Source organism: Ursus maritimus, unplaced genomic scaffold, assembly GCF_017311325.1.
Source record: "Ursus maritimus isolate PB19 unplaced genomic scaffold, ASM1731132v1 scaffold_22, whole genome shotgun sequence".
In the NCBI taxonomy this organism is placed as follows: domain Eukaryota; kingdom Metazoa; phylum Chordata; class Mammalia; order Carnivora; family Ursidae; genus Ursus; species Ursus maritimus.
The window spans coordinates 34,679,687-34,707,296 of NW_024424675.1; the positions used below are offsets into that span (position 1 = coordinate 34,679,687).

The 27,610-nt window shown below is 50.7% G+C and overlaps 1 protein-coding gene across 7 annotated transcripts in view; it reads right to left on the reverse strand.

Moving 5' to 3' along the window:
• Nucleotides 1-27,610, reverse strand: part of ZMYND8 (zinc finger MYND-type containing 8) — a 120,499-nt gene continuing 92,889 nt past the window's right edge. For 5 of the 7 annotated variants that reach the window (XM_040638427.1, XM_040638433.1, XM_040638431.1 and 2 more), the window contains 7 exons: nucleotides 23,469-23,732; nucleotides 21,252-21,442; nucleotides 16,559-16,639; nucleotides 14,117-14,195; nucleotides 11,982-12,221; nucleotides 9,926-10,086; nucleotides 1-1,565 (listed from right to left, as the gene is read on the reverse strand). In XM_040638427.1, the coding sequence (XP_040494361.1) occupies nucleotides 1,341-1,565; nucleotides 9,926-10,086; nucleotides 11,982-12,221; nucleotides 14,117-14,195; nucleotides 16,559-16,639; nucleotides 21,252-21,442; nucleotides 23,469-23,732 (1,241 nt within the window). In that variant the 3' untranslated portion in view covers nucleotides 1-1,340. Of the gene's footprint in view, nucleotides 1,566-8,816; nucleotides 8,884-9,925; nucleotides 10,087-11,981; nucleotides 12,222-14,116; nucleotides 14,196-16,558; nucleotides 16,640-21,251; nucleotides 21,443-23,468; nucleotides 23,733-27,610 lie in introns of all 7 variants that reach the window. The other 2 variants (XM_040638432.1, XM_040638428.1) reach the window with 1 other exon arrangement.

Below are 27,610 nucleotides of genomic sequence, written 5' to 3' on the forward strand. Positions count from 1 at the left end.
TCAAAAAAGATATTTAAGTTTAATACAAATTTTATACAAAGAAAATGTGAAAAAATACTTCCATATGCTAAAAGCAATTATGCTTCACAAATAAGGCCAGCTAGGCTATTTTTTTTTTTTTTTGACAACTGCAATTCACAAATGTTCTTTCTCTCTTTTTCTTCTAATACTCTCTGTGTAGTTCTTCTCTAATATGGGTAACTAGCTGGAAACTGTACACAGTTCGCATCCTCTTATCAACAACGAAGAGAAAGGAAACAGGACTAAAATGTACAACAGAATGTACTGGAATGATATCGTACAATTAATTTTCTCATATACATACATCACCTTTTGCTTTGTTCAATGCTTTTTGTTTTACACAACATACAAAATGGTACTACGGTATGCGTAGTGTAACAGCACGGCTGGTGTCTGGCTTTCTCGCACACTGCCTTTGTTTCATGCTTACATAAAAACGTAAAATTCCATCGTATAAATAATACATACGTGCTTCACCCCAGACTCAAATGTCCTCTGCGTGCATCTTGCCTTTGAGGGCTCGCTTCCACGAAGCAGGCATCGCTTACCAAGTATGTGTGAGTGTGTTTAAAAAGGAACCACAAAGCAAAGCGAAGACTTCTCTTTGTTTCAGAGCTTATGACCCTTCACGCATTCTCCGTCCTCTCCCGCGGAGGAGCTGAGCGGGGCTGGTTTCCGTCTTCTGTAAACAAGGACCTTGTTTCTTCCCTTTTAGGAGTAGTCGTCACTGAAACCACACAAAAGAAACTGGCTTCTCCAGGTGTCCTTCCGGTCCAGACAGCTCGCATTCTGTAACATAGGAACGTAGTAGCTGAAAGGGGCCGACGGCTCGATGGGAGGTGCCCACGACAGCACAGCGTCTGCCGGACTCCCGGTCCTGATGCGCTGCGTACGGACGCCTGAACGCCACGGCTCGCATCCCCCCCGCGGGGGCCACGGACGAGGATCTGCGCGCCACAGCGACCCCAGAGCCCGGGCTCCACGCCGCGGTGACAGAGGGGCTGACTAACCGTCCCTGCTCCAACGTCTAAACATTCTTTTCTTTGTTGGGTTTATTTTTTTTTTAATTGTTTTTCTTTTTCTCTTTTTTTATAAGTTAAAGTCAATACAAATATAAAAAGGGCAAGGGACTCTAGGTTCAAGGACATCCACAAATTGTACATTATTTACACCTAAAGCATAGGTTTCGCGTGGGCCCAGCGGTCCTCAGTCGATGCTAACGCCGGACGCCATGTAGTGTGGCTGCCCTCTGAGCCGAGGGCAGAGGCCAAGTCCGCGTGCCTGGCGCTCTCCAGTCTCAAGGTGGCTGCTCTCCCGTCTCACGTTTCTTTGCTGCTTCCTATTGCCCTGGTGTCTGGTTTTTTTTTCCTCCACGGCGTGGGTGGCTTGTGTCGTGACTTGTCCCTAGTCCCAGAAGGTGTCCAGCCGAGACTCTTTCGGGAGGAGGCTCTTCGAACTGGGGCCGGCGTTGTGTTCGGAGCGAGCGGGTCCTCGCTTCTCGTCACCGCCGCTCCAGCAACCAGACTTACTGCTCCGGGAATGGTCTGCAGAAGAAAAGCAACAGAGGGGGATGTTGAGCGTTCCCGCCAGCTCCACCGAGGCCCAAGTGCCCGGCCACCGGGCTGGCGCCTCCCCTGCGGGCCGCCGCTCTGCCCTCTCCCCTGGGCAGCCGCCCAGGGCCGCCGCCCGCTGCCCTCCGTGGGGGGGTCACCAGAGTGCAAAGGCAGACGACTTATTGTTTTAGGGTTCAACGGCTGATTACAAGAACAGTAGGTGGTCACGTTGTGGAGAATCAAGACTGGTGAGGAAGGTACGGACGTGCCAAGGCAGGCAGTTCTTACGCGGTACCTGGAACCGTGCACCCGTATTACACGGCGGGTCAACACCAAGCACCCCTTGGACGCTTCTGCGTCCAAGCTCGGCTGCTGGAAAGAGGCACCGAAATCTGGCATTCGATTTACTTCTATTATGGAGTTTCTTTAGTCGATTTACAGAAAAACTGAAAAACAGACTATATAACGAAACCACCTGATGGAGAGGATCACCAAAGAGAAGTAGGAAGGGCCAGAATGGTTAAGTCCAGCTAAAAACAGACCCACGGACTCCCAGCAAGGACAGGCTGGTCACGGAAGGACACAGAGCCAGAGGTAAGACCGAGGATGGCTTCGAGGACGTGTGTACCACAGTGGCCAGAGGAAGCCAGGAGGAAGTTGAAGGAGGAGCAAAACGAGGGGTCTGTAAGCCGCCGCACAGCTCAGCTCGGGCAGGCGTGGCTGACGGTGAGAGACCCATCAGGGCACCGCCGAGACCCTATCACACCCTGGATTGTCTGCCAAGTTCAGAGGGCTGGAACGGAACTTTGTTTTTAAATCTCTTGAGATGTGATGCTAATATTTAATTCAAAGAAGCCAACTGTCAAGCCCAGAGACAGAACGAGGATGAGTGAGGAAGGGACCCGATCAGAGCCGGGGTGTGTTTCTCACCACCTGGTAACAAGGAATGCATGTGTTTAGTCCTATGTTCGGGTTTTGGAAGATACGTAATGAAGAGAAAGATAAAAATCTCCAAAGTAATGTGTTCACCCAGGAGAGACTTCTTTTTAACCATCTACATCAGTCACCAAGGGGGGGCGGTATTCAGGCAGAGAGAACTGGGGTCAAAGGCTAGTCTTCCCAAGAGTCCTGAATCCACCTGCTCTGACTCCTCCTTCCCTATTCGTGAAACCTGCACGAGAGGTTCTTCAGGAAGGTCTCGGGGGACTGGTGCAGCTGGTCCTCATCCAACACGAGAAAATCCCACAACACGGTAGTCAGGTGAAGGCCGGCCAGCCACGTGTCTCTGCAGGACCCAGCTCCTCAGCTAACGGGACCCACGGCACTGGCTGTTACGGCCAATCACTGCAGGGGAGAATGGGTATTACCCTAGGACCCTTTCTGAAAAACAAGGGTCATCCCTTCCAGAAGTTCTCGTTCCCTACTGCGGTTTTCAACGGCCATGCGAGGCACAGCTAAGACTCGCAAAAAGGCAAAGCAAGACCCATCAATCAGAAAACAAAAGACACGCCCACAAAGAGAAACGCACGCACGTACATGCTGTCTGCAGGCCCGGAACGATTCCTGGCAGCTTTGGGGACACGGGGTCCTACTTCCCCTTGTGGGCTGGGTAGCTGGGGCGCGGGCTGCCGGGCAGTGGCGCTTGGGGCATCGGCAGGCTGCTGGCCGCACCTGCCGGGAACCGAAGAGCTGGCCCAGGTAGCCTCGGAGTCCATCAGGGAGCCCGGGGGGCCACAACCCAAGCACCTGCTACTTGTGCTCGTCGACAGGCCGCCTGCCGTTCTCAGAACCGTGAGCTCTTTTATCCACCTCGCCCTTCTCCAACCAGAGGCATTCACAGGGGCCTAGCGCTTTTTTACTGTGCGTGTGAAACTGTGGGCAGGGCCGCTGGCCGCAGCGCGGCGTGACGACTGGGGGATAAGGTCCACAAGGACATAAAAGCAACTCTGGGAGCCACGAATTCTACAGCATGTTGAAAGCACAATTCTCAGAACCACTAGCTCTGCCGGCAGCCGAATTCAACCAGAGAAGCGGGGGGCCAGAACCACACTAAGGCACAGAGCAGCACCCAAGGGACCCGGATTATGGAGGGCCGATCGTAACTCCTCTACCACCAAGGCTGCCTGAGGACGGGCCCGGTGGGGACGACGAGGAAGGCACCGTCGTCAGGACTGGGCAAGGGGCTACAGAGGAGGTTTGGAGGGGCCAACATCCTCCTCCACGATGACGGGACCCCAACAAATAACATCTGAAACCAAAGGGTCAAAAATTAGTGACAGGGAAGGGCTTTCAATGACATAAGGGGTACGGTGAAGAGTTTGGTGTGGAAATAATGGAAGGTAGGACAAAAGGACAAAACAGTAACTCCAGGAGAAGGTACAGCTGTGCCCCAATGGACATATAATCCCGGCAGCCCAAGCGCCTTGGCAACAAAAGGCAAGCTCAGGACGGCGGGAACCGGCCTCGAAGTCTCCGGCTCAGCCGCCAGACACCAGCGAGAAGACCGTACTGCGTTTAGGGCTCAGCCTTGAGGACAGGAGGTCACAGCAGAGCAGAGGGCGGGCTGGACAGGGCCGGAGGCGGAGGGGTGACAGGGGAGGGGGACCGCCAAGAGAGGGGACGCCTTCTCCAGCTGACAGAACCAGAACCAAAGAGTGCGCATTGCATCTGACCCAGGGAATCCCTAGGGCACGTCAACGGTGACATAGGTCATCAGGGAGGAGGGGAAGGAGAGAGGTCATCGAGGAGCCCAACTCTCATCTTTAAACCCGGAAACCAACAAGCAATGTTGAAAACTAACGTCCAGAAACAGAAGGACAGGGAAATACGTTATTTGTACGTAAGGAAGTAAGTACCAGATACATCAGTGGGGACCGGGCCTAGAACGGTCCTTCTCTGTACGATTTTATTTTCTCTAACTGTATGCGTGTTTTCCTCTAAAATCTCAGTTAAAAGACAAGCAAGCAGCAAGGAAGGGCATCCCCCCTCTAGCGCTTTCTCCCCTCCGACTGCCTCTTGTCCTCACCTGCCCGGTGGCCGGGAGGCACTCTGAGCTCAGGAGCCCCCAGGGTTGCAGAGCCCACGTCCCTCCCCGAGATCCCACCTGCACAGCCACCAATGCCAAGAGCCAGCAGAAGTTACATGCAACGTACGAGGAATTCAAAGGGGCAGCAAACAAGCCAGTCTTTCTGCTTTCGCACAACCACCAGCACAAACCATTTTGTGACAAACAGAGGAAAATGATAAGACGCAAGTCTGTTGTCCTGACCAGGCCTCCAGGCACCTCCCGCTCGTGTCCCGCCCGCTCACGCTCCAGGATGTCGTGGCAACACTGCCTAAAAATACTCTTCTTCCTCCAGCCTCTGACACTGAGCTCCGGGGTGCTCCCCCCCCTTTGCTAACATGCCTCCCCTCCAGCCTCGTCCCAGGTCCTAAAAGTATGGACACCTCCCAAGAGAAGCCCCGGGTGCACCTCTTTCTTTAGCCAGGACTCGCCAAGACGGTCCCTTCTGCTGGGGCGATCCTGGGACTCTGACCAATCCCGTCTTTGTGAGACAAGGTCTCAAAACGCAGTTTAGAATTTAAGACGTCTCCAGTCATTCATGGCTCAGAGCTCAATGGTGACCGCACCGCGACAGACCACACAGCGTGAACGCAGGAGCGTGTGAGAAAGCGAGAGAGACGGGACGGAACAACTTTCGACAGACATCTAGCTGGGCCGGGAGGAGACAGTCCAGTATGCAGCCACTGGCCACACGATGCTATTTAAATAAAGTAGAGGAACACACTAACTTCTGTCCCTCAGTCTCATCAGCCACAGCTCGAGGGGCCGGCAGCCAGGTGTGCAAGCGGCTGCCATAGGGAACGGTGCAGGTGGAGAACGCCGTTGCTGCAGAATGTTCTGGGGGCAGCACTGCTCTAGGGGGAGGTGCAGGGTGTCAAGCAAGGAACCTGGAAGTACAGGAGGATGTTTAAATGCCACAGGAAGGGGGCGCCTGGGTGGCTCAGTCAGTGAGGCGTCCGACTCAATTTCAGCTCAGGTCATGATCTTAGGGTCGCGAGATCGAGCTCCACATCGGGCTCCGTGCTCAATAGGGAGTCGGCTTGGGGATTCTCTCTCTCCCTCTCCCTTTGCCCCTCCCCCTAACTCATGTGATCTCTCTCTCTGTCTCTCTCTCAAATAAATAAATCTTTAAAGATAGATAGATAGATAGACAGACAGACAGCTAACTGCCATGGGAAGGAAGCAACTGAAAGTAAGACCTGTGTCTCCAACAGGACAGGGAGGGCAAGGCAAGCACAGCTGAAGGAAGGTTTCAAGGCCGGGGGGCTAGAAGGGAGGGGAGCAGCGCCTGGCTGTGCACCTCTGAGGAACAGGCGAGGCCACGTGCTGTCAGTGACGGTGGAGGGAGGGGGGGGAGGTCTGAAACAGAGCAGAGAACTCTGGAAGCTGCCCTTGTGGAGAGTGGGAACAGGCTGCCATGCGACGATCAGGTCAGATCAACAGGCAAATGGCAACGCCTGCTTCTGAGGCTCGTGGTCAAGATGTGCGTGTGTGCGTGGTAGAACGAGCGTGTCCCCCTGCACGACCTTCTCGGCTGAGCACTAACGCTCAGGTGCAGGCGAGTAAAGGACAGACGGCTGGGGTTTGTCCAAGATGGCGTTCTGCCGAACGGACATACCGGGAAGACCAGGAGGCACGGGAGGCTGGGTTACATGAGCAAGGGTGCTGCTGAAATGAGCCATGGGATCGAAGCTGGGGAAGGAGGAAGGCAGTGGGACGGCAGTGAAGAAAGCAAAGAGTTAGTAGGTCTGGAAGCAGGGGTGGAAGGGAGAGGCCACACCCACAGCCCTGACTTTCCCCAGGCATCAGTGCCTTCTTAGTCGAGCCATACAAAACTGCCGACATTCAACTATTTTTGACTTACAATTTCATACGGGTCAACCTAAGTATTCCCAGCGCCGTGGGTGAGAGCACGTCTGAGTCTGAGAAATCGGGACTCAAGTCCTGGCTCTGACACTTGCTCACTCACAGTTACATGTGACCTGACTTCTCATGGCCTCGACATCCTCATCTGCATAATGGAAACAGTCACTTCTCTCACAGAAGCTGGGAATAAATGCGAGAAGAAGCCCGACTGCTTCACGCTCTTCCGTGAGCATCGATTAAGCGCTCTTCTGACTTCCCTGAAGCTCTAGGAAGATGGGCGCTGGCTGCCTTCTTCACCCCTACATCCCCAGCCCTAGCCAGGACCTGGCCCCAGAGACACCCGACAAGTTCTGATGCACCTCCGATGACTTGCGAACGGCCTAGTGCCGTGCGCCCACCAAGAACTCAAGCAGAATGCAGGATCCTGCCCTCTCTCCCCCTCCCCTGTCCCGTCCCCAGACTCCTCAGGGGTTATTGTCTGCCCCCAACCCACGCAGTACCAAGTCACCAGCACCTTCGGGGGCTCCTGGCCTCCTCTCTCCAATGTGAACCATCCTTTCCACCCACTTGGGACACCCGTGTGCTTCAGGTCAGGGGTCTGCCAACAACGGGCCCAGGGGCCCAATCCACCCTGGTGCCTGAATTTTCTACTACAGATTGTCCTTGGAGCACAGCCACACTCGTGCGCAACTCACGAACCGAACATATTATCCACGTGCTTCATCCTACGAGGGCAGAGCTCAACAGCTGTGACACAGACCGCAGGGCCCGCAACGCCTAAAACAGTCACTCTCTGACCTTTTACAGAAAGTCGGCCAGCCCCTGGGCTGGGTAAGCCCTCATCACCTCAGATGTGCGATAGGACGTGTGCCCCAACCAAGTTCCTGCGTGCAGTCGTCCTCACTGCACCAGACTGAGCAGTCAGTGTCCCCAGGGCTGCGCTGAGCCCGCTTCCCTGCCCCAAAACTTGAACAGTGCCCCCCCATCCTTAGCGCCGCTCCCCCACCCTGGCCTTTCTCACACCACCTTCACAATTCCAACACAGCCACAGTCCTAACAGACGGCTTATTCCACGTTCTTAGTCTAAGCTCACTTTACACTAAAAAAAAAAAAAAAAAAAAAAAAAACAGAAATTTAAAATCACTACCTGCATCACTGACAGAAAATCGACAATACTTGCCACAGACAGAGGGCAACTCTACAAATAAACATAATGAAAACCAAATTGTACTATGAACTTCTAGATAGATACCAAGTCTGCTCTTCGTTAAAAGGAGAAACCAGAAAATATCAGAGAGGTGCGAAAGGCTTCTTAGCACTAAACGGAACTGTTCTTGGGGGTTCAGTCAGAGGACTGGAGGGAAGGGAGTGGGGAACGACTTTTCAACAGGCAGTTCGATCGTATTTAATCCCAGGTTCACCTTCTCCCTTAAGTCGGCTCAAGCCACTCCCTCTTACCCCCTTCCCTCAATCTGAACCCCACTCCCCAGGCCCTCCGAGAAACCCTCCCCAGCTACGGGTGCTCACAACGGACATCACTTCCTCCTCCATGCCCTGAGTACATGGAAGGGAAGGACCATGTCTGGTTTTCAGCTAAAGAGAATCATTCAGCAGAAACAAAGATCCTGGAGCTAAGGGACCCTGAATTAAGCAAACTGTCCTCAATGGGGCACCTTCTGTGAACCCTCTGGAATCACCCAAAATTGGTTTAGGAGGGGGCAGGAAAATGACCCTTCAGGCTAGAATGGAGGACAGCTCATACCCCAAAAAAGAGAAAAACTAAAAACGTAGTCCCAGAAAATACCCCAAAATGGCCTACCAGGTTATTCCTCAAGAGGAAAGATTTTTACAGAAAGATCACCCACCTAAAAATTTTCTATTCTCTAAAGTCTCACGTGCCCTTGCCCACGAAATGCGGGCGTTGGGATGTCAGAAATAGAGTTCCAGATGGTTTTCTCTCACTGTGGTCATTTCCCTGAGGGCAAAAGGACTGCTCGACCTAACGCACACCTTCTACCCCACCCCAGGTCAGCAACAGAACCCTCCTTTTGAATGAAGTTTTATGTGGAACCCCATTAAATGAAAACCCAGGGAAAAACTGATCAGTTTGGAGAGGTGCCTGAAAGCTGCCTTGCCCGGCCACTCCCTCACCCCCCAATGACCTGCCCAGGGCACCCCCAAAGATCCCTAAGGATCCACAGTGTTTGGAAAACCACTGCCCTAAACCCTTGAAGTTCTCCCTGAGAAAATGGCTTCCCCTCTGCCCGTGAGGAATTGTGAGAGCACCGTTCACCCACCAGGGGGCAACATACCAGAGCCTTGGTTGGAGCCTAAGAGAATGGAGGAGGGCGTCTCCCTGGAGCCAGAAAGGTCGAGGGTCTAAAAATACAAAAAGAGAGAGATGGACACAAGGCACGGGGGCCAATGTAGCCCCCCAGGGAAGCCTAGGGATCCATGGGGGTGCTCATCACTGCCCCCAAGGCACCTCTGTGCCCTCTGCCTGGTGTGCGCAGGCAGGGGGGGCCAGGTCAGCTGGGGTGGCCCTACGCCTGTGCTCGGTCTCCCAGAATGGACAGGCTGGAACACAGTAATGGGGTGGCCCCTTACTCAACTCTACAGCCTTAGCTTCTAGAACATTCACTGTTTCCTCAACTTCCTTCACTGACCTGCCTACCCTCCAGAGTTCCGCCCACATCCAAAAAGGAGGTATATGACTTCAAAGGATTATCCAGCTCACTTTTATTTCACATGAACCCCTTACCAGGCAATATTATCAATGAAATCAAAGGGTGTGGATGGCATAAGGACTTACTCTTTTCCTAATACACATTGAAATAAATACATAATGACTACAAATGTAAAACATTATCAATGTGCCACCGAAAATAACTTTTACATACAATCCATGTGACATACGACCACACACGGGGAACTAGGAGGTGCAACCTTTGCTTTCCAATATGGCAGCTACTAGCTTGATGTGACTATTTATATTTAAATTAATTAAAATTAAAATTGAAGTGTGAGTCTTTGCTCACACCAGCCAGGGTTCAAGCGCTCAACAGCCACATGTGGCTAGTGGATACCACGCTGGGCAGAGCAGACACAGAACATTTCCATCATCACAGAAGGTTCTACTGGACAACACTGTTGTAAACTTTGAGAGTCCCCGGAGAGCAGCTGCCAAGTCGCACAAATGTCCACTCGGGCTCCACGTCCCTGTCCCGGCCCGCATGCCCACTGGTGAAAAGCAGCTCTGCTACGACTGTCACCCCCAGCAGCAGTCTGACTGCCCTGACCACCTTGCAGCAAACCTCCTACCACATGGGACTTGCAGAGGTGGCAGGCGTGGGGACAGGTGTGGAGACTCCGCGTGGCCCAGAGTGTTGGTGTCACTGGCCAAAGGCGAGCGGCTACTCACCGACCCGCTGTCCTTGCTCTTCTCTGCTGACGTCTCCTTGTCTTTCGAGGTGCTGGCTGTTTCCGTAGGGGCTGCCTGGGTGCTGGAAGAGCTCCCCTGCGATGACTTGTTTAGTGTTTCTGTGTTCACCTCGGCATCTGCTTCCTGCTGAGGAGCCGTAGCTGGGGGAAAGGAAGAGAGAAGCCGCGTGTGAGCCGAGTGCCGCAGCTTCCAGAACAGCAGGAAGCCCCACTCTGCATGAGGCCCCACGCAACTATGACCCACCCGCCACCCGTAACAGGGGCAGCTGCTGTGCAGCCCCACTCAGGGGCTTTTCCAGTTTTCCAGATGCTGAAATTCCAGACTCAGTGTGAAAATAGGTGAATTTTTGACAGTTCATTAATTCAAGTTTTATGAAGTCATTCCGGAGACGAAAGCATGATGGTGTGGAACAGATGAAGCCCGTCAGCAGAGCCCCTGTCACCACGGATCTAGAATTACTCATTCCATAACTTCTCACGTTAGACCTATTTTAGCCCCGTGGACTCGCCTGCTTCTAAAGCAAGGTGGGGACGTCCACATGAAGAACACCACGGTGTCTCAGGCAGAGAGTATCCGGACATGGCAGAAGCTTAGAACACCTGAGAGGAAGTTCAGAAAGACGGGCATCATAATGCCACGAATAAAGAAAACTGAAGGACACTTTGGCCATCTTGTAAGAGTAGCAGCAAAAGGCTCATCAGATACATTCCAAAACTTAGGAGAATTTAACCACTGCAAGAAGAGATTTAAAAAGTAGCCATTAAGTCGACATCTCCCTAAAGGTTAAAGAACCCAGCAATGGATGAGTCAATGCTGCCTTTTTAAAATAACGAAATAATAGAAGATCTGTCTAAGCAGGAGTTGGCATACTAGCGCCACTTATCTGTGTCAATAAAGTTTTATTGGCACAATGCCACACACACCACTTACATATTGTCTAGGACTGCCTTCTCCCCAAATCAGCACAATGGAGCAGCTGCAACACACCCCACGGCCCACAAACCCAAAAGTCTTTACTCTGTGGACCTTCACGGAAAATGTTTGCCAACCCTTGGCCTTGGGAGTGCGTCTCAATCCTATCATTCACATTATCACCTTCAAAAAGTTTGCCAGTCTAACAGACACACTACCTTATTAATTATGTAATTTTTAATTAAATAAATTCTTTAAAACAGAGGCTTTGGGGGCACCTACGTGGCCCAGTGAGTTAAGCGTCCAACTCTTGATTTCGACTCTGGTCATGATCTCAGGGCCGTGAGACGGAGCCCTGAATTGGGCTCTGTGCTGAGCGGAGCCTGCTGAACATTCTCTCTCTCCCGCTGTCTCTACCCCTTCCCCGCTCGCGCTCGCTCTCAAAGAAAAGAGGCTTTTAACTCTAAGCATATAAAGCTAACAGAAAAATAAGCTAACTGTAAAAATTAATTTCTAAAATATTACTAATAAATTCTAGCTAAACAGTGTGTTCTGCTAGAGGCACCCAGCCTGGGGGCTGCTTGTTCTCGACTAGAAAGAGAGGACAAAGATTAGCTCCAAACCAACACCTTTCCCTTCCCATGAGAACTGGGAATCCATGTTACTTCAAGCTAGGAGTCCGGTATTTAGAAGCAGGATTTCTCAACTTAAGTACAATTGGCCCTTTTGGGCCAGATCATTCGCCGTCATGGGCGGGACAGTCTTGTGCACTGTAGGGAGCTTGGCGGTATCCCTGGCCTCTCCCCTCCGGATGTCAGTAGCGCCCACCTCGGTTAGGACAACCACAACTGCGGGCGATCACTCCCAGCATTTTGGGATGGGGCCCAAAGTCACCCCGTTGAGAACCACGACACCTCACATGAAACTACACTCAGCCAAGTAACAGAGAAGAGGCCAGAAGTGCAACACAGCCGGGCCTCACGGGTCAGTAACGTGTCTGCGCGAGACTGGCAAGGACAGGGCACGCCAACCTTGCCACACCAGTCTGCTCGGTGGGCCTGTGGGGGAGCCGAACGCCCACCCCACTGGGGCCGGGACCAGGATGCAGCCCGCACGGCCATACCTGACTGGGTACAGGACTTCATGTGCTCGGGCCAGTGGGCCTGCTGGCAGGGGTAGTCACAATAGCTGGTGTTCCAACAGCAGTAGAAAATGGCCTCCTTCTTGCAGTTGGCACACCACTGCTTCTTCTTGGTCTCGTCCACCGCCTGCTGCTTCTCCAGCTCCAGCTGCTTCTTCACCTCGGCAATGAGCCGGTCCCGCTCCTGCTCCAGGCTCTGCCGCATCTCCGCCATGGTCAGCTCTGACGGGGACAGAAGAGGACACTGCTTCATCACCAGTCCCCCGGCCCAGGGCAGGGAGGCTTTCATACCAGATCAGAAAGACGTCGGGTATGGGTTCCGACAGACACGAGTGCGGATCGTGGCTCAGAGGTGCCTCGGCTGTGCGACCCCCAGGCGAGTAACCTAGCCGGGCTACGCCCAGTATCTGCACCCTTCAAGGGAGCATTCATCACACTGACCTGTGTGTGACGGCGAGGGTCAGGTGCCCAACAGGCAGATAACCAGAGCCCCCCGTGATTCTGTGGGAAGTCCTCAAATAAACCTCGAAGCAATTTCCGCTAAGCTCACTTTGAGCAATATCCTCAGTGTGAGCGTTTCTATCAACCAAATACTTACACAGCACCCAGCATATGCGCGCACGTGCTGTTCTGAGCACCTCGAATCAATTCCCTTCATCTTCATACTAACCCTACTGTAACATCCCTTTCACGGGTAAGGAAACTGAGGCACTATGGCTACTAAGGGCAGAGCTGACACTGGATCTCAGACACACTTTCTATTTCATGTTCGGGGCAATAGATTAAATCTACCACATAGGGCCCTGTGACTGATCATTACGGCTGATCGACTATCAAACTGGCCGTCTATGCCACTTCCTCCTTTCACTTCAGACAAGAAGTTCATGCACAGTTCACCTGGGGGTAACCTGCATGCCAACAGAAAAATAAAGGATCCTTCGATCATTAAAATTCTCTTCCTAAAATTAAACCATGCACACACGCACGCACACACACACCTCTAAAAACACCAGGAAAAGATGGGGGCGCCTGGGGGGCTCAGCCGGTTAAGCGTCTGGCTCTTGATTTCAGCTCAGGTCATGAAATCAGGTCATGAGCCCTGCGTCAGGCTCCGTGCTGGGCGTGGAATCTGCTTAGGATTTCCGCTCTCCCTCTCCCTCTGTTCCTTCCCCACCCTGGCTCTTTCACACATGTGCGATCTCTCGCTCTCTCAAAATTAATTATTCATTAAAATTTTAACACACCAGAAAGAAAATCAACCCCTTGCCCTTCCGCCAGACACAGCGTCTCTGTCCCTTGCAGCGCACTGCCCTCACGGCGCCCCGGGCTCCCCGTTGACGTGAGGGCAGAACGCTGCAAGGGAGAGCCTGCAGACCTCGGCCAGGTCTGGCCCACCTGCATGTTGTCTTGCAAATATGCAGCCAATTATTTTAAAATGGAGAGATTCTGCAAAATAGATGCTCTGACTTCACTAGAGAAACAGGAAGAAGCCACAACATCCAACTAAACTTCCTCTACGGCAACACGCTACGGAGGAGCGGAGGGTTCCTCCCCGCGTGGCCGCGTAAAGGGTTGCGTTTGCGGTGTGCGATGTCACCACCCTCACCTGCGAGCAGGCGGGCACACCTGGACACCCGACAGCTGCCAGCATTCGGACTCTGAGGCTGACCCTACGTGACGGTCCGAAGGAAAACGCTCTACCTCTGGGGGGAAAGCCTTTTAACAGCATGGACACAGACTGTCGGGCCCAAAACAGCACCCAGTCCAAACCAGGGAGCAACACAGTAGCTTCCTCCGCAGTGTGGGGCACACAGGTGTTTGAGACTTTGTTGAAATGCCCAATATTCAACGGGGAGGAAGGAACGTCTGGAGCCACAGTGCCCGGACCTGAATCCTAGCTGTGGGACTCCCAACAGACCTGCTCGACGTGTCTGTGCCTCACTTATGCCTGCTCTTACATCTGGTCCCACGCTCCAGGATTCCGTGGTCTCCCCGGCAGTGGGACATCCCCAAGCGCACTTCAGACTCAGTGCACACCCCGGACCTGCCTCCATAGCTGCAGAGCAGCTCACACCCAACCGTCCTGAGGACGGACCGACCGAGTGGCTGGGCCTCACCCAGGTTGTGCTTCATTTCCGAGAGCTCCTGCTGGTGCAGCCACTGCAGCTTCTCGATCTCAATCCTCAGCCGGCGGATCTGTAACGAGGGGGAGTGGGACTCTCAGACGGCATGTCTGGGTGGCATTCACCAGCAGGGCTCGAAACCTGACCCCCAGCTCTAAGAGTCAATGGCACGCGGTGGATCAGGGCATAAAGCAGCCCGGCTGCTGCAGTCCAGAGAGGTAGGCACCAGTGCGTTACCCCAAACCAAGAGAAATTCTGCTTCTGAAAACCAAATACAGCTGGCCCTTGAACAACATGGGGGAGGGGGGGCTAGGGGCACCAGCTCCCCCACGCAGTCAAAAATCTACATATAACTTTTGACTCCCAAAAACTAATAGCCTACTCTTGACCAGGAAGCCTTACCAAAAACATAAAGAGTTGACGAACACATACATTCTATGTATAAGATACTGTACCCGTAGGATTAAGTAAGCTCCAGAAAAGACAATATTAAGAAAATCACAAGAAGGGAAAATGCATTTGACAGTACTGCTGGAAAAAATCCACATAAAATGGATGAGCAGAGTTCAAACCCATTTTTCAAGGGTCAACAATACACGCAGTCTATCTTTTCCAAGAAATACTGGCTCCAGGAAAAGCCACTTCAAAAGCCCCGTAAAAACGGGGTGCGGGGGGGCACAGGGGCTGGCTCAGTTGCTAAAGCATGGTGACCCTTGATCTCAGTGTTGTCTCACGATGGGCAGAGTTTACTTTAAACATGAATGAATGAATGAATGAATGAATGAATAACAAGGACCAGATTTTCTTTTTTTTTTTTTTTTTTTTTTTTGACCAGATTTTCCTAATAAATTAAAACATAAAAGGTTTGATTAGAACTTTGGTCTAAAAAAATGAAACTAGGGACGCCTGGGGGGCTCAGTTAAGTGTCTGCCTTCGGCTCAGGTCATGATCCCAGGGTCCTAGGACTGAGCCTGAGCAGGGAGCCTGCTTCTCCCTCTCCCTCTGCGTCCTGCTCCCTTTGCTTGTGTTCTGTCAAATCAATAAATGAATTCTTTAAAAAAAAAAAAAAAAAAGAAAAGAAAAAAAGAAACTAAAACAAAGACAGCTTTGTTTTATCTCTACCTAACATTTTAGGTAGGATCCACAGTCATTCACCTGAAATTCCAAAGCCTAACATCTCTGGAAAGCAAAGGGTATTTTGGGGAGGGGGTAGTTAATGTTGCAGGGAAGTCATTCAGAGGGGAAAAAATAAAACTCAACTTGACCTGCTATGGGGCTATTCACAGAGTTTGGGGACCACAGCACTTCTCTATGGAGGCGATTTTGCTCTCCCCACTCCCTCCAGGACACTGCAATGTCTGAAGACATCCAGGCTGTCTCACCTGACGGGTGCTACTGCCAACAGTAAGCAGAAGCCAGGGATGCTGAACAGCCAACGACGGACGGGGCAGCCCCCATACCAGAGAATTACCTGGCACAAACGTCAGCAGCGCCGAGGTTGAGAAACCCTGACTTATCCCACGTGCTATAAAGAAGCATGTTTCACAGCAGAAATGGGGGGGGGGTGCAAATTGCCTCTTTAAATTCTGAAAAATTCCGGCACACATCTGGACCCCAAGGTTTCACACAAGACATTATGGGTCCGTATTTCCAACCACATGCCAATTCTTAAATCGAACAAAAAAACAATGAAAGTATGGGGGGTGCGTTTTTCTAAACCAACATTGTCCCTTGTCTGTGACATCCTTGACCTAATCACAAAGAGGATCACATGAGCAAAATATCTCAGGGGACTCACTGATTCCTCTCAGGACCTCTCTCACATCATTCTCTGTTGAAAGCCTATTAGGAAACTTTCCCAGAGATTCACTCCTCTTCTGAGGGCCTAGCCCTGCCAGGTCCTCGTAGGTCAATGGCCTGCGTGGAATTTCCCAGTCTCCAACATCATTTTGAATGACTTGAAGAAATCCTGCCACTCATCATTTCACCTGGTGACCCTTTCGCATCTGGCTTACCGTGAATTAGCCCAAGGAAGGGAGTTCAAGGTCTATTTTTATAAATGGTTCACTTGGTAAGCGGACAATTTAATGTCTTAACCACTCCATTCCCTAGCCACCACATAATTGTGGAGGCTCTCACAATTCTTGGACAAGGATCACTTGGATAAAAAAAGTCCACAGCTACGGAGAGCCAGGAGACAACTACACATGGGGCCGAAGGAACGGACCAGGGGTTGAACTCAGGCTCCGGTGTGGGCTGTCCTCTGATCACACAAAGCAGGGTGTGTCTTCTGGCTAAATGAAGAAGTATCCTCCCCAACAACCACAACGGGCACGGCACCCTGGAGGGACTTCCAGAGAAGCTGCTTCCTGGCACCATTTTACAGCAGCCCATAAAACATTCTTAGCAAGGGAGGAATTATGTGTCATCTCTGACCTCGGCTATTGTGCTTCCGGTAGTGTTTTTAGAAAGATCATTGTAGATCTCTGTCATCGTTCCTTTTATTGCATCCATCATCTGAAAGATAAAAACAGAAACAATTCAGGTGACTGCTTCCCTGAGGCTTTTCGAGGGGACAGACATCTAAAATCCACGTCACATGAAGCAGCAGCGGTTCTCAACAGGGGGCTGCTCTGCCCCTCGCAGGACATTTGACATCTGTGGTGGTTGTGGCGGAGGGGCGGGGGAGGGGGGACGGCATCTACTGGGTGGATGCCAAGGATGACCAAACACCCGACAGGGCACAGCACAGCCCCACAACAAAGACTTCTCCAGCCCAGGGGCGCCTGGGTGGCACAATGGTTAAGCATCTGCCTTCGGCTCAGGGCGTGATCCCGGCGTTATGGGATCGAGCCCCACATCAGGCTCCTCCGCTATGAGCCTGCTTCTTCCTCTCCCACTCCCCCTGCTGTGTTCCCTCTCTCGCTGGCTGTCTCTATCTCTCTCAAAAAAAAAAAAAAAAAAAAAAAAAAGACTTCTCCAGCCCAAAATGTCACTAGTGCTGAGGCGGAGAAACCGGTATAAACCGGGATGAAGCAGCTGGAATCAAGCTAGCTCCTGTAGCCACAGGCTCACCTGGAGGCCCCGAATTTGGGCCCCAGGCATGTCTGGTGTGGCCAGCACCGTGGGTTCGAGGGGAAGGAACGTTTCCTTTTGTGACTGTTGTTTCTTAATTCCTTCCCCTTAAAAAAAATAAAACAAAAAGAAACAAACAAAAAACTGTTTTACTGAGATCTCATTCATATACCAATTCAGCCATTTTCAGTGCACAAATCAATAGCTTCTAGTAGATTCAGAGCTGCACATCTGTCCCCATGGTTCAGGCCCTTCACAACACCCCAAAAAGACACCCCACTGCCCATCAGCTTTCTCCCCTGAAGAGCCCAATCGCCCCCCACCACTGATCTGCGTTCCACACCTAAGGATTTGCTTCTCTAGGTATTTTCTACCTATGGACTCACACAGTATGTGGTCCTTCCTGACTGCCTTCTTCAACTTAGCACAACATTTTCGAGATTTATCTGTGTCGCAGGTCCTGGAAGTATTTCATTCCTTTTTATGGACGAATACTATAGTCTGTGCGTGGATATAGCTGGTTCGGGATCTGAGGGGATCTGAAGGCCTTCGGTCAGGGCATTCATCCCCCACCTTTCCAGTTTGCTTCCCATCTTCCTTTGCTTTAACCAGCTGATCCCTGAAGGCATCAGCGAGTTTGTGACATCAGCTCAGGTCCACGCAGCAAGCACCTAGTTATCTGCTGACTGCATAGTGTCTGCAGGGTGATTTCTCTCCTACCTCCAACTTGCTGGCTGATCCCACGCCCATCACAGGAGAAAGAGGAGGGGACAGGAGACAAAACGAGGCCTCTAGGCCTGACCTGCTCGCTGCCAAGTCTCCACTGTGTTTTGCACTTTGCTCCCATCCGGCGAGAAGGCAAGACACAGACCACCCTTGTATCTGATGCCCGAGCTTTGCTCCCACCATTGTCCTCTCTCTGAGCCTGGTTTCCCCATGTAGAAAACAAGGATAATCGCAGTGCCCCATGTAGGGTGTGCGCAAAGATTACACGAGAAGTCCATGTGAAGACTACGGTTCAGAGGAGGTGTTCAGAAATACCTGTTCATCTTATTTCTACAGAAAAAAAAAAAATTCACATGAGCTTTAACTATGAAACTGTCAACCCCCAAAACATAACACCCAAATTCACCCCAAGATGGGGAGAAAATGAACACAATGTCTGTTGAGATTTCCGTCCTCGCTTGTTTCGGGGGCCACACATGGACGCTGCCAGGAAAAACACTTTGTGCTTATGCAGTCGCTCCGTATGGGCCTTCCTGCCCCGCTGCGCCAACCATGTCAAGTTAAAACATTAAAACTAAATTGCTTTACAAGAAAACTTTAGAAAGCAGATGAAATTCAATACATTACTAATGCAATGGTTACATTCCATTTTAAAGAAATCATGGATTTGTGGATGGACTTTCTCTCTTTCTTCCAAATATAGCAAAGAACACAACATTACTAAAAGAGGACCCTTCTGCCAAAACACACAAATCTGGGTCTTCGACTGTGGGTCACCTCGGAGACAGGAAAGTTCATCAGCTCCAAAAATATGTCACTGTGTTCATTTTCTTAACTGCAAAGAAAATGTCTATCAAAAAGTCCATCCCTCGATTTTGCTGTAAAAAGGGGCAGCCGAAGGTAATGGAATAAAACTAGCTGCAGGAGCTCAGAAAACTAGCTAGAGCCAGTTAGCAGGCCTCAGTTTTCCCAGCTGTAAATACGCAGCTTGGACCAAATCAATGGAAGGTGGTATCAGGATGGACTATAAGCAGAACAAGAGACCATTTAGACAATACCAGACACCTTCTTCTATTTCAAGATTTTATTTATGTAATTGTCAGAGAGAGAGAGAGAGAGCACACGCACAAGCAGGGGAGCGGCAGGCTCCCTGCTGAGCAAAGAGCCTGATGCGGGACTCGATCCCAGAACCCTGGGATCATGACCTGAGCCAAAGGCAGATGCTTAACCGACTGAGCCACCCAGACACATTCTTAAATCAGTATGAAAACAAGACCCCCCTTTCCCATTCTCCTGTAACCCTGCACATCACGTTAGGAAGAAGTCTCCGTTCGGTGCCAGTATGTACCGAACATGTGTGACGATCTCTCTTTTTAACCAAAAGAAAACAGACTTTGGCTTCAAGCCTTGACAAAGAAGGGTGACCTGGCAATGTTAGGCTCAATTTTATCGTAGTTCTAGATGAAGTCAATTTAAATAAAATTAAATGTAACTCAAATAAAAATATTAAATCAATACTAGCTGGTGGACAGGGAAGACTAAAATCTTGGGAGTGGCCATAAATGACTATACCTTGAATCCTTGCCATTCTGACAGTCAGCGACTCTGCAACAATTCATGCATTTTATTCAAAAGGAGGACAGACAGTAAATGAGAGACAAAGTCATCCCCGAGCCTGGTTCTGATTCTCGCTCTAGCTGGGAGGAGGTGGGTGGGGGGCCGGGGGGGCATTACATTGGGTTGCTTAAAAAAGCCACGTGCAAGAACAAGGAGTTCATGGACACTGGACATCTGTGGTCAGTAGGCTTCATGGGAATCCACAAAGCGGAGGACCTAGCTGAACCGTGCCAACCGACTCCTGACTGCAGAAACCGTGAGATAAGAAACGTGAGTTGTGGGGCGCCTGGGTGGCACAGTGGTTAAGCGTCTGCCTTCGGCTCAGGGCGTGATCCTGGCGTTATGGGATCGAGCCCCACATCGGGCTCTTCTGCTGTGAGCCTGCTTCTTACTCTCCCACTCCCCCTGCTTGTGTTCCCTCTCTCGCTGGCTGTCTCTATCTCTGTCGAATAAATAAAATAAAATCTTAAAAAAAAAAAAGAAAGAAACGTGAGTTGTTTTAAATTGCTATTGTTTTGTGGCCATTTGTTATGAAGTGATACCTGATACACCCAGAGAGAAGGGATAAAAAGAAAATTACCAACAAAAACACACCGGTAGAAGATTATAAATGTCTCTTGTCATCCAGAACTAAAAGGGAGCCTACCTTTAACACAATAAAGCAACTCTTTATCATCAGACGTCAAGAATTCTAGATACAACTATTCCCAACGATTGTCACCCACCCTTACTACAAACCTGAATGATTTACTCATTACCAATTAGTCATTTACTCATTTGTGAAGAGTAAATCATTATTACTGCCTCCTCGTAATGTACTAAATATTACTCTTACTAGGTTATTACTCATTAACTATTACTAGCCACTGAGAGTAACAAGCCTGATGAAGAGAAGTCAGGCACCCCATGCATTCACTCCACAACTCTGTAGCGACACCTGCCGCGTGCCAGGCACGTTTCTAGGCCCTGGAGGTCAGCCAAGCCGACAAAATCCTGCTCTCACAGAGCTGACATTCTGGCGGTGATTCTGCTACGAAGCAGTCTGTCGCAGGGACCCGCACAAAAACTCCGGAGCGCTCTCACGTGACAGTGAGAACAGCTCCTGGGTGTATCCACCTGAATTCACCAGCGGGCACAGAAGCACCTGGCAAATTCAGAGAAAGAGCCCGCAGGAGAGAACACCCATGAATGAACTCAATGCGGGGATTCCTGCCACCAGGCCCCAGAGGGTGGGCGAGTCGGGAGGGAAGCCACTACTCCCTAGGCCTTCTTGGTTCCTGGAAAACCCTGGGTGTGAGTGGCGTAACTTACACATCTCGTGCTTACGACTCCGTCACTTTCTTCCATGTGGCTTCTCAATGCAAACCAACCCCTTGGACTGTTATTAGCTGATGAAGAGCAACTTGTTCCCGCTTAATGGTCTCGGTAAGTGACGTGAAGTCTTAAGGGTAATTCTGACGCCATGTCATTTTCCCAACTCTAACTGATGTTAGAATCTAAGTCTTCAGAATAAGATGCAGTGCATTCTAGATTTCTCTGTTTGGATCCAACTTTAGACCCAAATGAAGAATTTGGGCTTGGAGATCCCCAAGAAAAACAGGGTGTCCCCTCCTAAGCACCCTGGAAAGCCTGCAAGGTCATGATTTTCCCGGCTTCCATCAGGAAGCGGGTCCTCTGACACCCCCCCACCCCGGATGCCACCAGCACTCACTTTGCTAGTGTACTTGGCAATGTCCGCAGCGACGTCAGCGGAGGCGGTGGCGATGGGCAGGTCTGCGCTGACTGAGGACGCGAGGGTGCTCGTGGACCCTGAGCTGGTGACCAGGGGCGACGACTGAGTGCTGGTCACCAGGGTGATGGTGGAGGTGGATGGGCTCTGCGTGATCTCCTTCTGCTGCACAGCTAGGAAAGCAAAGCGTCCTGGTCACCCCACTGTCACTGGAAGGGCCCGACCCAGCACAAAGCTGCGCAGAGGGAGTGAAGTCCCTGACGTATACCCTTTGAGCTTGTCTACGTTCCAGTAACAGACATTCTCCCCTTGACCAGACTCTGGCCAGGATCCTCTCTGCCTTTTCTGGGACGAGGCCTCCAGCATGGCCCCTAAAGCTTTGCGTCAACACTAACATGGTTTCTAACAGCTCAAGCCACAACCCTAGGATGACCCCAGACACCCCTAACATGCCTGCCTAAGAAAACAAGGCTGCCAAATGAATTTACTGTTTGTTCCAGCCAACACCCTATGGCCCGTCTCCCAGTCTCTATGGGACAGTAGGAGCCTAACTTCAAGAAGCATCAGTTAGCAAACCCACATGGGTTTCTAATGCAATAACCCCCACTTCCCACTCAGCCCCTTCCCTACCCCACCCCCCATTCTCCCTTTAAAATACCCAGTCACCTCTGTACAAACTGGGGCTGACTTCAGTGCATGCTGGACTTTTTTCTCCCTACCGTAGTAACACATACTGATTAAAATCTGTCCTTACGACTTTCACTAGCATCCAGCTTTGTTTGTCTTTGACACAAGACAATCTGGAAACTGAGAACCATACCATCAATGGGCCTCCTCTTGACAGCACCTAAGTTCCCCTGGGGAAGCTCGTCATTCTTACGGGGTACGAACACAGAAAAGACTGCAACTAGTCATCCCAATCTCAAATATCCTAGATTCACTTCTGCCCCACTAGCTCTTTAAATACCAAGAGCACTCCAGCTGCGCTCCCACTGTGTCTATCCAATCTGTCAGTCCTCCTTCCCCCAGTCTTCCAGGGGTTCTCTGGGGCTGCTCAAGACCTGGCTACCTTCCAACCCACTGCTTACAGCTCTACGCGGTGCACTCAGTATGTGAGAGTTTCAACCAAAGACCCCAACCTCCAAGGATCTAGATAGCGGGTTTCCCCGTGGGACAAGATCGGAATCAGCGCTCACGACAGCTGGACGAACGGGTACTCATCCGAGCAGCGCCAGATGGAGCCACGTTAGCCACTGGCGCTTGATGCTGACTCTTCTTCTGTAAGCGGCTAATCCCTAGTGATTAAGGTACGCTTTGCTACCAACTCCTCACACCGTACTCTTCCCGAAATAATGCCAAGAGGTTCACGGTGTGCCCAAGAAAACTTACACAAAGGTATTCATTGCAGCACTGCTTACAACAGAAAAAAACCGGGAGCGACCTAAATGCTCATCAGCAGGGGAATACTTGATTTGTATTAACTGTGGGGTACTACGCAGCACTCCAAACGCATAACGTATGTAGAGCTATCATGTACTAACACGGATGAACCTTCAAAACATGCTGATGGGTTTAAAAAAAAAAAAGAAGAAAAAGAAGGAAAAAAAAAAGCAAGTATGGTACCATTTTTATGTTTTAAAAAAAGAAAAAAAAAGTGCTACCTGTATGGAGAGTCATATATATGTAAATATATATGCATACATGCATAAAAAAGGTTTCACGGTTAACAGTGGCCACTGAGAAAGGGTGAAGAATGAAATGGAAGTTCGGTCAAGACAACAGATTGTGGGGCAAATATTTTACCCCCTTCTAAGAAGCCTCTATGCATGTATCGTTTCTAACAACGGAGGGGGGTAAAAAATAATAATAAAAGTGAAAAAACGAGTCGCAAAACAATTTTTAAAAATAATGCCACATGGAATGTGCAAGGCCTTCAAGATATGACGGCCACGAAACAAAAAGGAACTGAAAAAAAAGCAAAAAAGAAAAAGAAAGAAAACAATTCTGTCGCTCCTGTCGATGTGGCGAGGAGGGAGCGGGCGCCACGTGGAACAGAAGGGGGCGCGGTACCTTTCACAGCCTGTCTGGTCTGATATCTCGTCCCCTGGGAAGACTGAGGCTGCTGGCTCTGCTGCTGGCTCTGCTGCTGGCGCTGTATCTTCTGCATGTGCCACTTTTGGGAAGACGTTTGAAACTTACTTGACGAGTTCCACACGACCCGCTGCACGGCCGGGGCAGTCTCCTTCGGTAAGAGCGGCCTCTGCTTTTTCACCGGGCTTCCCGTGGTGGTCGCAGCGGCGGTGGGGGCGGCGGCGGCGGCGGCCGGGGCCGTGACGGTGGACGTGGTGCTGGTGGTGGCCGTGACCCCAGCCGTGGGAGTTTGGGAGGAGGAGCGGGTGAGGAGCGGAGTTTCAGGGGGGGACTGGCTGCCGGCCGTAGTGGATGGTGGAGCTTTACCTACAACTGAAGCCAATGCATGAAAAAAACAAACAAACAAAACATGGAGATTGGACTCCGGTTGGCCCGCAGGGTCTCTACGCCAGCGCACTGTGGGTCACACGGAGCACAGCCAGCCACGAATGCCGAACAAACTCAGGAAGGCAAGGACCCCGATGGAGGAGCACATCTTACCTCACGCACAGAGGCCACTTGGGTGTATCTATCTCTGTGTCGGCCTCCCCTCCTGAGAACCTGCCCACATCTGAGACTCCCAGCGGGGCCTCTGGGGGAAATGGGGTGAACCAGACCCAGCCCCTGCCCTCAAGCTGCCCCCCAACGAGGGGACGAACAGAATCACTGCACGCGGTTTGTTTTGCAGTTGGAACTGGGCAAGCACGCTTGAAAGACCCAGCCAACGTCGATCCAGAGATGAAGAGAACCCCCTTTGCTAGGGAACCTATAAAGCATGTACCCCCAAGAACCAGGTGGCTTCCCAAGGGCCGAAGCACTGAACAACACGGAGTCACCCGGAAAGTCTCCCTTGACCTCTGACTCCCTCCGGGACAAAGTCCCAGGGTGCTGCTACGGGCCTTGACACCTAACACTAAGGGCAACTCCACCCCATAGCCAGAACCTTCCCAACACAATGGTATCGCTCTCTAAGTTAGGAGACTTGCTTTTGTTATTGTTGTTGCTGTGGCTGTTTTATTATTATTTTTTAACTCCGGCAGAGTTGACACACAGTGTTCTACTTGTTGCAGGCGTACAATACTGTGATTCGACAACGCCACCTTTTACTTAGTGCTCACGATGGTCAATATATGCCGTGATTTACTGACTGTATTCCCGCTGCCACCTTTTTACCAGGCGATACTGGTTTACGTCTCGTGTGGTGGTCAAATCTACAACCAAAATGAGCTGAAGTTTTCTGCAAAGAGTAAGTTGCTCTACATGAAAACATAAAGTCAAGAATTATACAAGCAGGACGTGGGAAAGGCCAAACTAATGAATGTGAATGACAAATTTGGAAAAAGCTGCCTTCCGGAGTCTGTCTTCTGGGACGGGGGTATGGCAGAGGGGTAGGGTTTCAACAGGCAGAAGTGAGAATTTGGGGGGTGACAGCATCAGCCAAGACATGTTTAGGAATAGGCAGCATTTTGGTCAGTGAGAGTAGGCGGTGAGGAGTGGCGGGAAGGCAGGTTACAGCCAGAAGCACTGAGCAGCCCAGAAGGGGTGGCCCCATCGCGCTCATCTGTAAAGGGAGGGTCAGTTATCACTGCAGAGGTCCCTGCCACCAGTGGGGTGGGTCTGCCACCCCAGGCAGGATGCCCAGGGATCACACCCAAAACACGGGTACCAGTCAGCACCCCCACCGGAGACAATGTACCTCGACATAAATGCCTTTGAAGGAGGATTATGTCTGTTCTTCTAGATTTATGTAACCCAGAAAAGACCTGACCTTGATTATTCTAGGGAGGCTTTTCAGTACACTGGGTTTTAGGAAGTCAAGGAGAGTGAGAGAGAAAAAAAACAAGCGGACTTTCCTGACTCTGGTGCGGGGGGTTTTCTCGGTGGTTGTCGCATCTGCCTGCCTCTCCTCTGCTCTCCTGCTCCTCTGAAGAGTCCCGCCAAGTTCACAGGCAAGGGCACAGGTGCAGCCAGAAGGGGAGCTCTCCATGCAGTGAGGAGCCCTGATCTCCCCCCGGGATGACATGACGTGCCAGATACTGGATACAGCCCCTGCACCTTCCAGGTGGAGAGAGGGCTTTGAACCCACGTTTTCTAAGAGCAGTGCACCGCACCAGGGCAGCCCCCCAGTGGGGTTTCTAGCCTGCAGAAGCACCTTCCCTGCCTCCCTTTCCTTCCAGGTGACCAAAAAACACCCTGTTACTGTTGAGGAGTGAACCTAGCCCCTCCCCTCAGATAAACAGCAACCACCAGTGGGTCCTCCTCTTTCTACTGATTTGCAGAAGCAAACAGCTGGCTTTTGGTAGATGGGCTGCTGCCCTGCAGTGGCCATGGCTGGCCCTCTGTGCCAAATAAAAAACGGAGTGTGCACTTCAAAAAGATTTTAGGCTCAAGGCACCCTTTGGGGTGCCTAAAATAAGACATTAAAATATTTTGATTTCTAGAAGATTCTAGTAGTCTATAGAAGGGAAAAAAGAGGCCATAGGAAATTCCACTCCTAGAAATTTGGAGTGTATAATCAAATCACCTATATAGCCCAGAAAAGGGTGAATCTCTTAAGGGCCCACATTTCAGAGGCTGCCTCTACTTATTCACCTCCTTATTCTACCTAAAGGGTGGGCTTTCCAAGAGAAGGATGGAAATTACTACGTTGTAAGGTAAGCACGGCAAGGTCTCTATGGAAGCTCTCTCTTCGCCTCTATTCTGAGATCACCAGCTAGAAAGCAGTTTTGCTACCGAAGGCTCCATATTTTACACATAAGCTGCATTCCCAGCTGAAGGTGAACTGAAGGTCACCATGGCACGCTCTAAAATGCCCTTCACCTAATAAACTTGGAAGTGAAAACACAATGCTGAAAAAAATGCTCTACTGCAGAGTCTGATACAAAGCTGATTCTTCAAGACCCAAACTACCATCAGGGGGCTCTAGATTTAAGACTGGTAGGTCTTTGTCCCAACCCCTGGGACGATGCCCTAACAGAATTATGTTTTAGAATCATCTTCAGCTTAATTACATACACTCCACACACTTGGGGCCTCCTGGACATCTTTCCTTCAGACATCAGTGCAAGGAAGAGCCGTGTTTCATTTAATCGACTGGGATTTTTTTCTTATTTTTTGGAAAAATAGGAGATCCTTTAAGGAACTGTATTTCCCTTTTTGCTTTGACTGCTAGGAAGCTCCTAGCCAAAGTGAAAGCCCAACTGTGCTAACTCTGAGGCTAGAACATATTTCTGTGCATAAACTCTTCCACACCGCTTACTGTTCTACCTTCACCTTTTACAGACTTTATTTACATTTTGTTTCACGGTTAAATATTCTTGTCAATCTGCTACACATTCCTTCTGGAAGGGGAAGAGGCATAAAACCAATCCATCTGAAGATATGTTCCAGAAAATAAGGAACAGTGTAACTATATCATTCATAGGAGCACTGCCATCGCTGTACCCAAATATTCCCATAAACCGCATGGAGTACATGCTACTCTCCTATTGTTTTCTGCCACATCTGCTTCAAAGCCCCATCCACAACATCATCCAATTTTTCAGAGGCCATCCGTAAATCTAAGGTGACCTAGGAATGGTGTGCTGTTCTATCTTCCCTGCCCCACTCAACTGCTTCTCTTTCTCCCTCCACTGCACCATTCAGAGCCATTCCATCCTCTCCTGAAGAACTCTAAGAATTCTCGCTCCCCAACAACTGAGGTTCCACGGCAGCCCCGGTGGACAAGGACACAGAAGAAAGACTCTCAGGGCCCATCCCGGACTTGCTCTCAGCAGCCAGACTCAGAAATCCCCTGGGGCATAGAATTACATCTTCCTCAAGAGTGTGGCTGAGAAGTCCACTCCTGTCCAAAGTTGGGCATGGTCGAAAATTAAGCCTGACTATCCCTTCTGGTACTCATAAAGCACATAAAGTTCTGTGGCTCTGTCCTCCAGTTTGTCTTTAGGCAATGTTTTTCCTGGGCCCGCAATTAATTCTTCAGTCATATCTTTCTTGGGCATGTTTCGATCCCTTCATACCTACTTGCCAAACCAACTGGAAAATGTGCTGACTGCTCTGTGCATGGGAAGGACACCTTTCCCATCATTCACACATTCCTTCTGGAGGGTCTGCCAACATGCCCGGGCTGCACAGGCTTGCGGGCAGTGACTGCTGGGTCAGCCTCTAACAGCAGCAACGGGAGCACCACTGCAATCAGGCAGTGCTTCTCA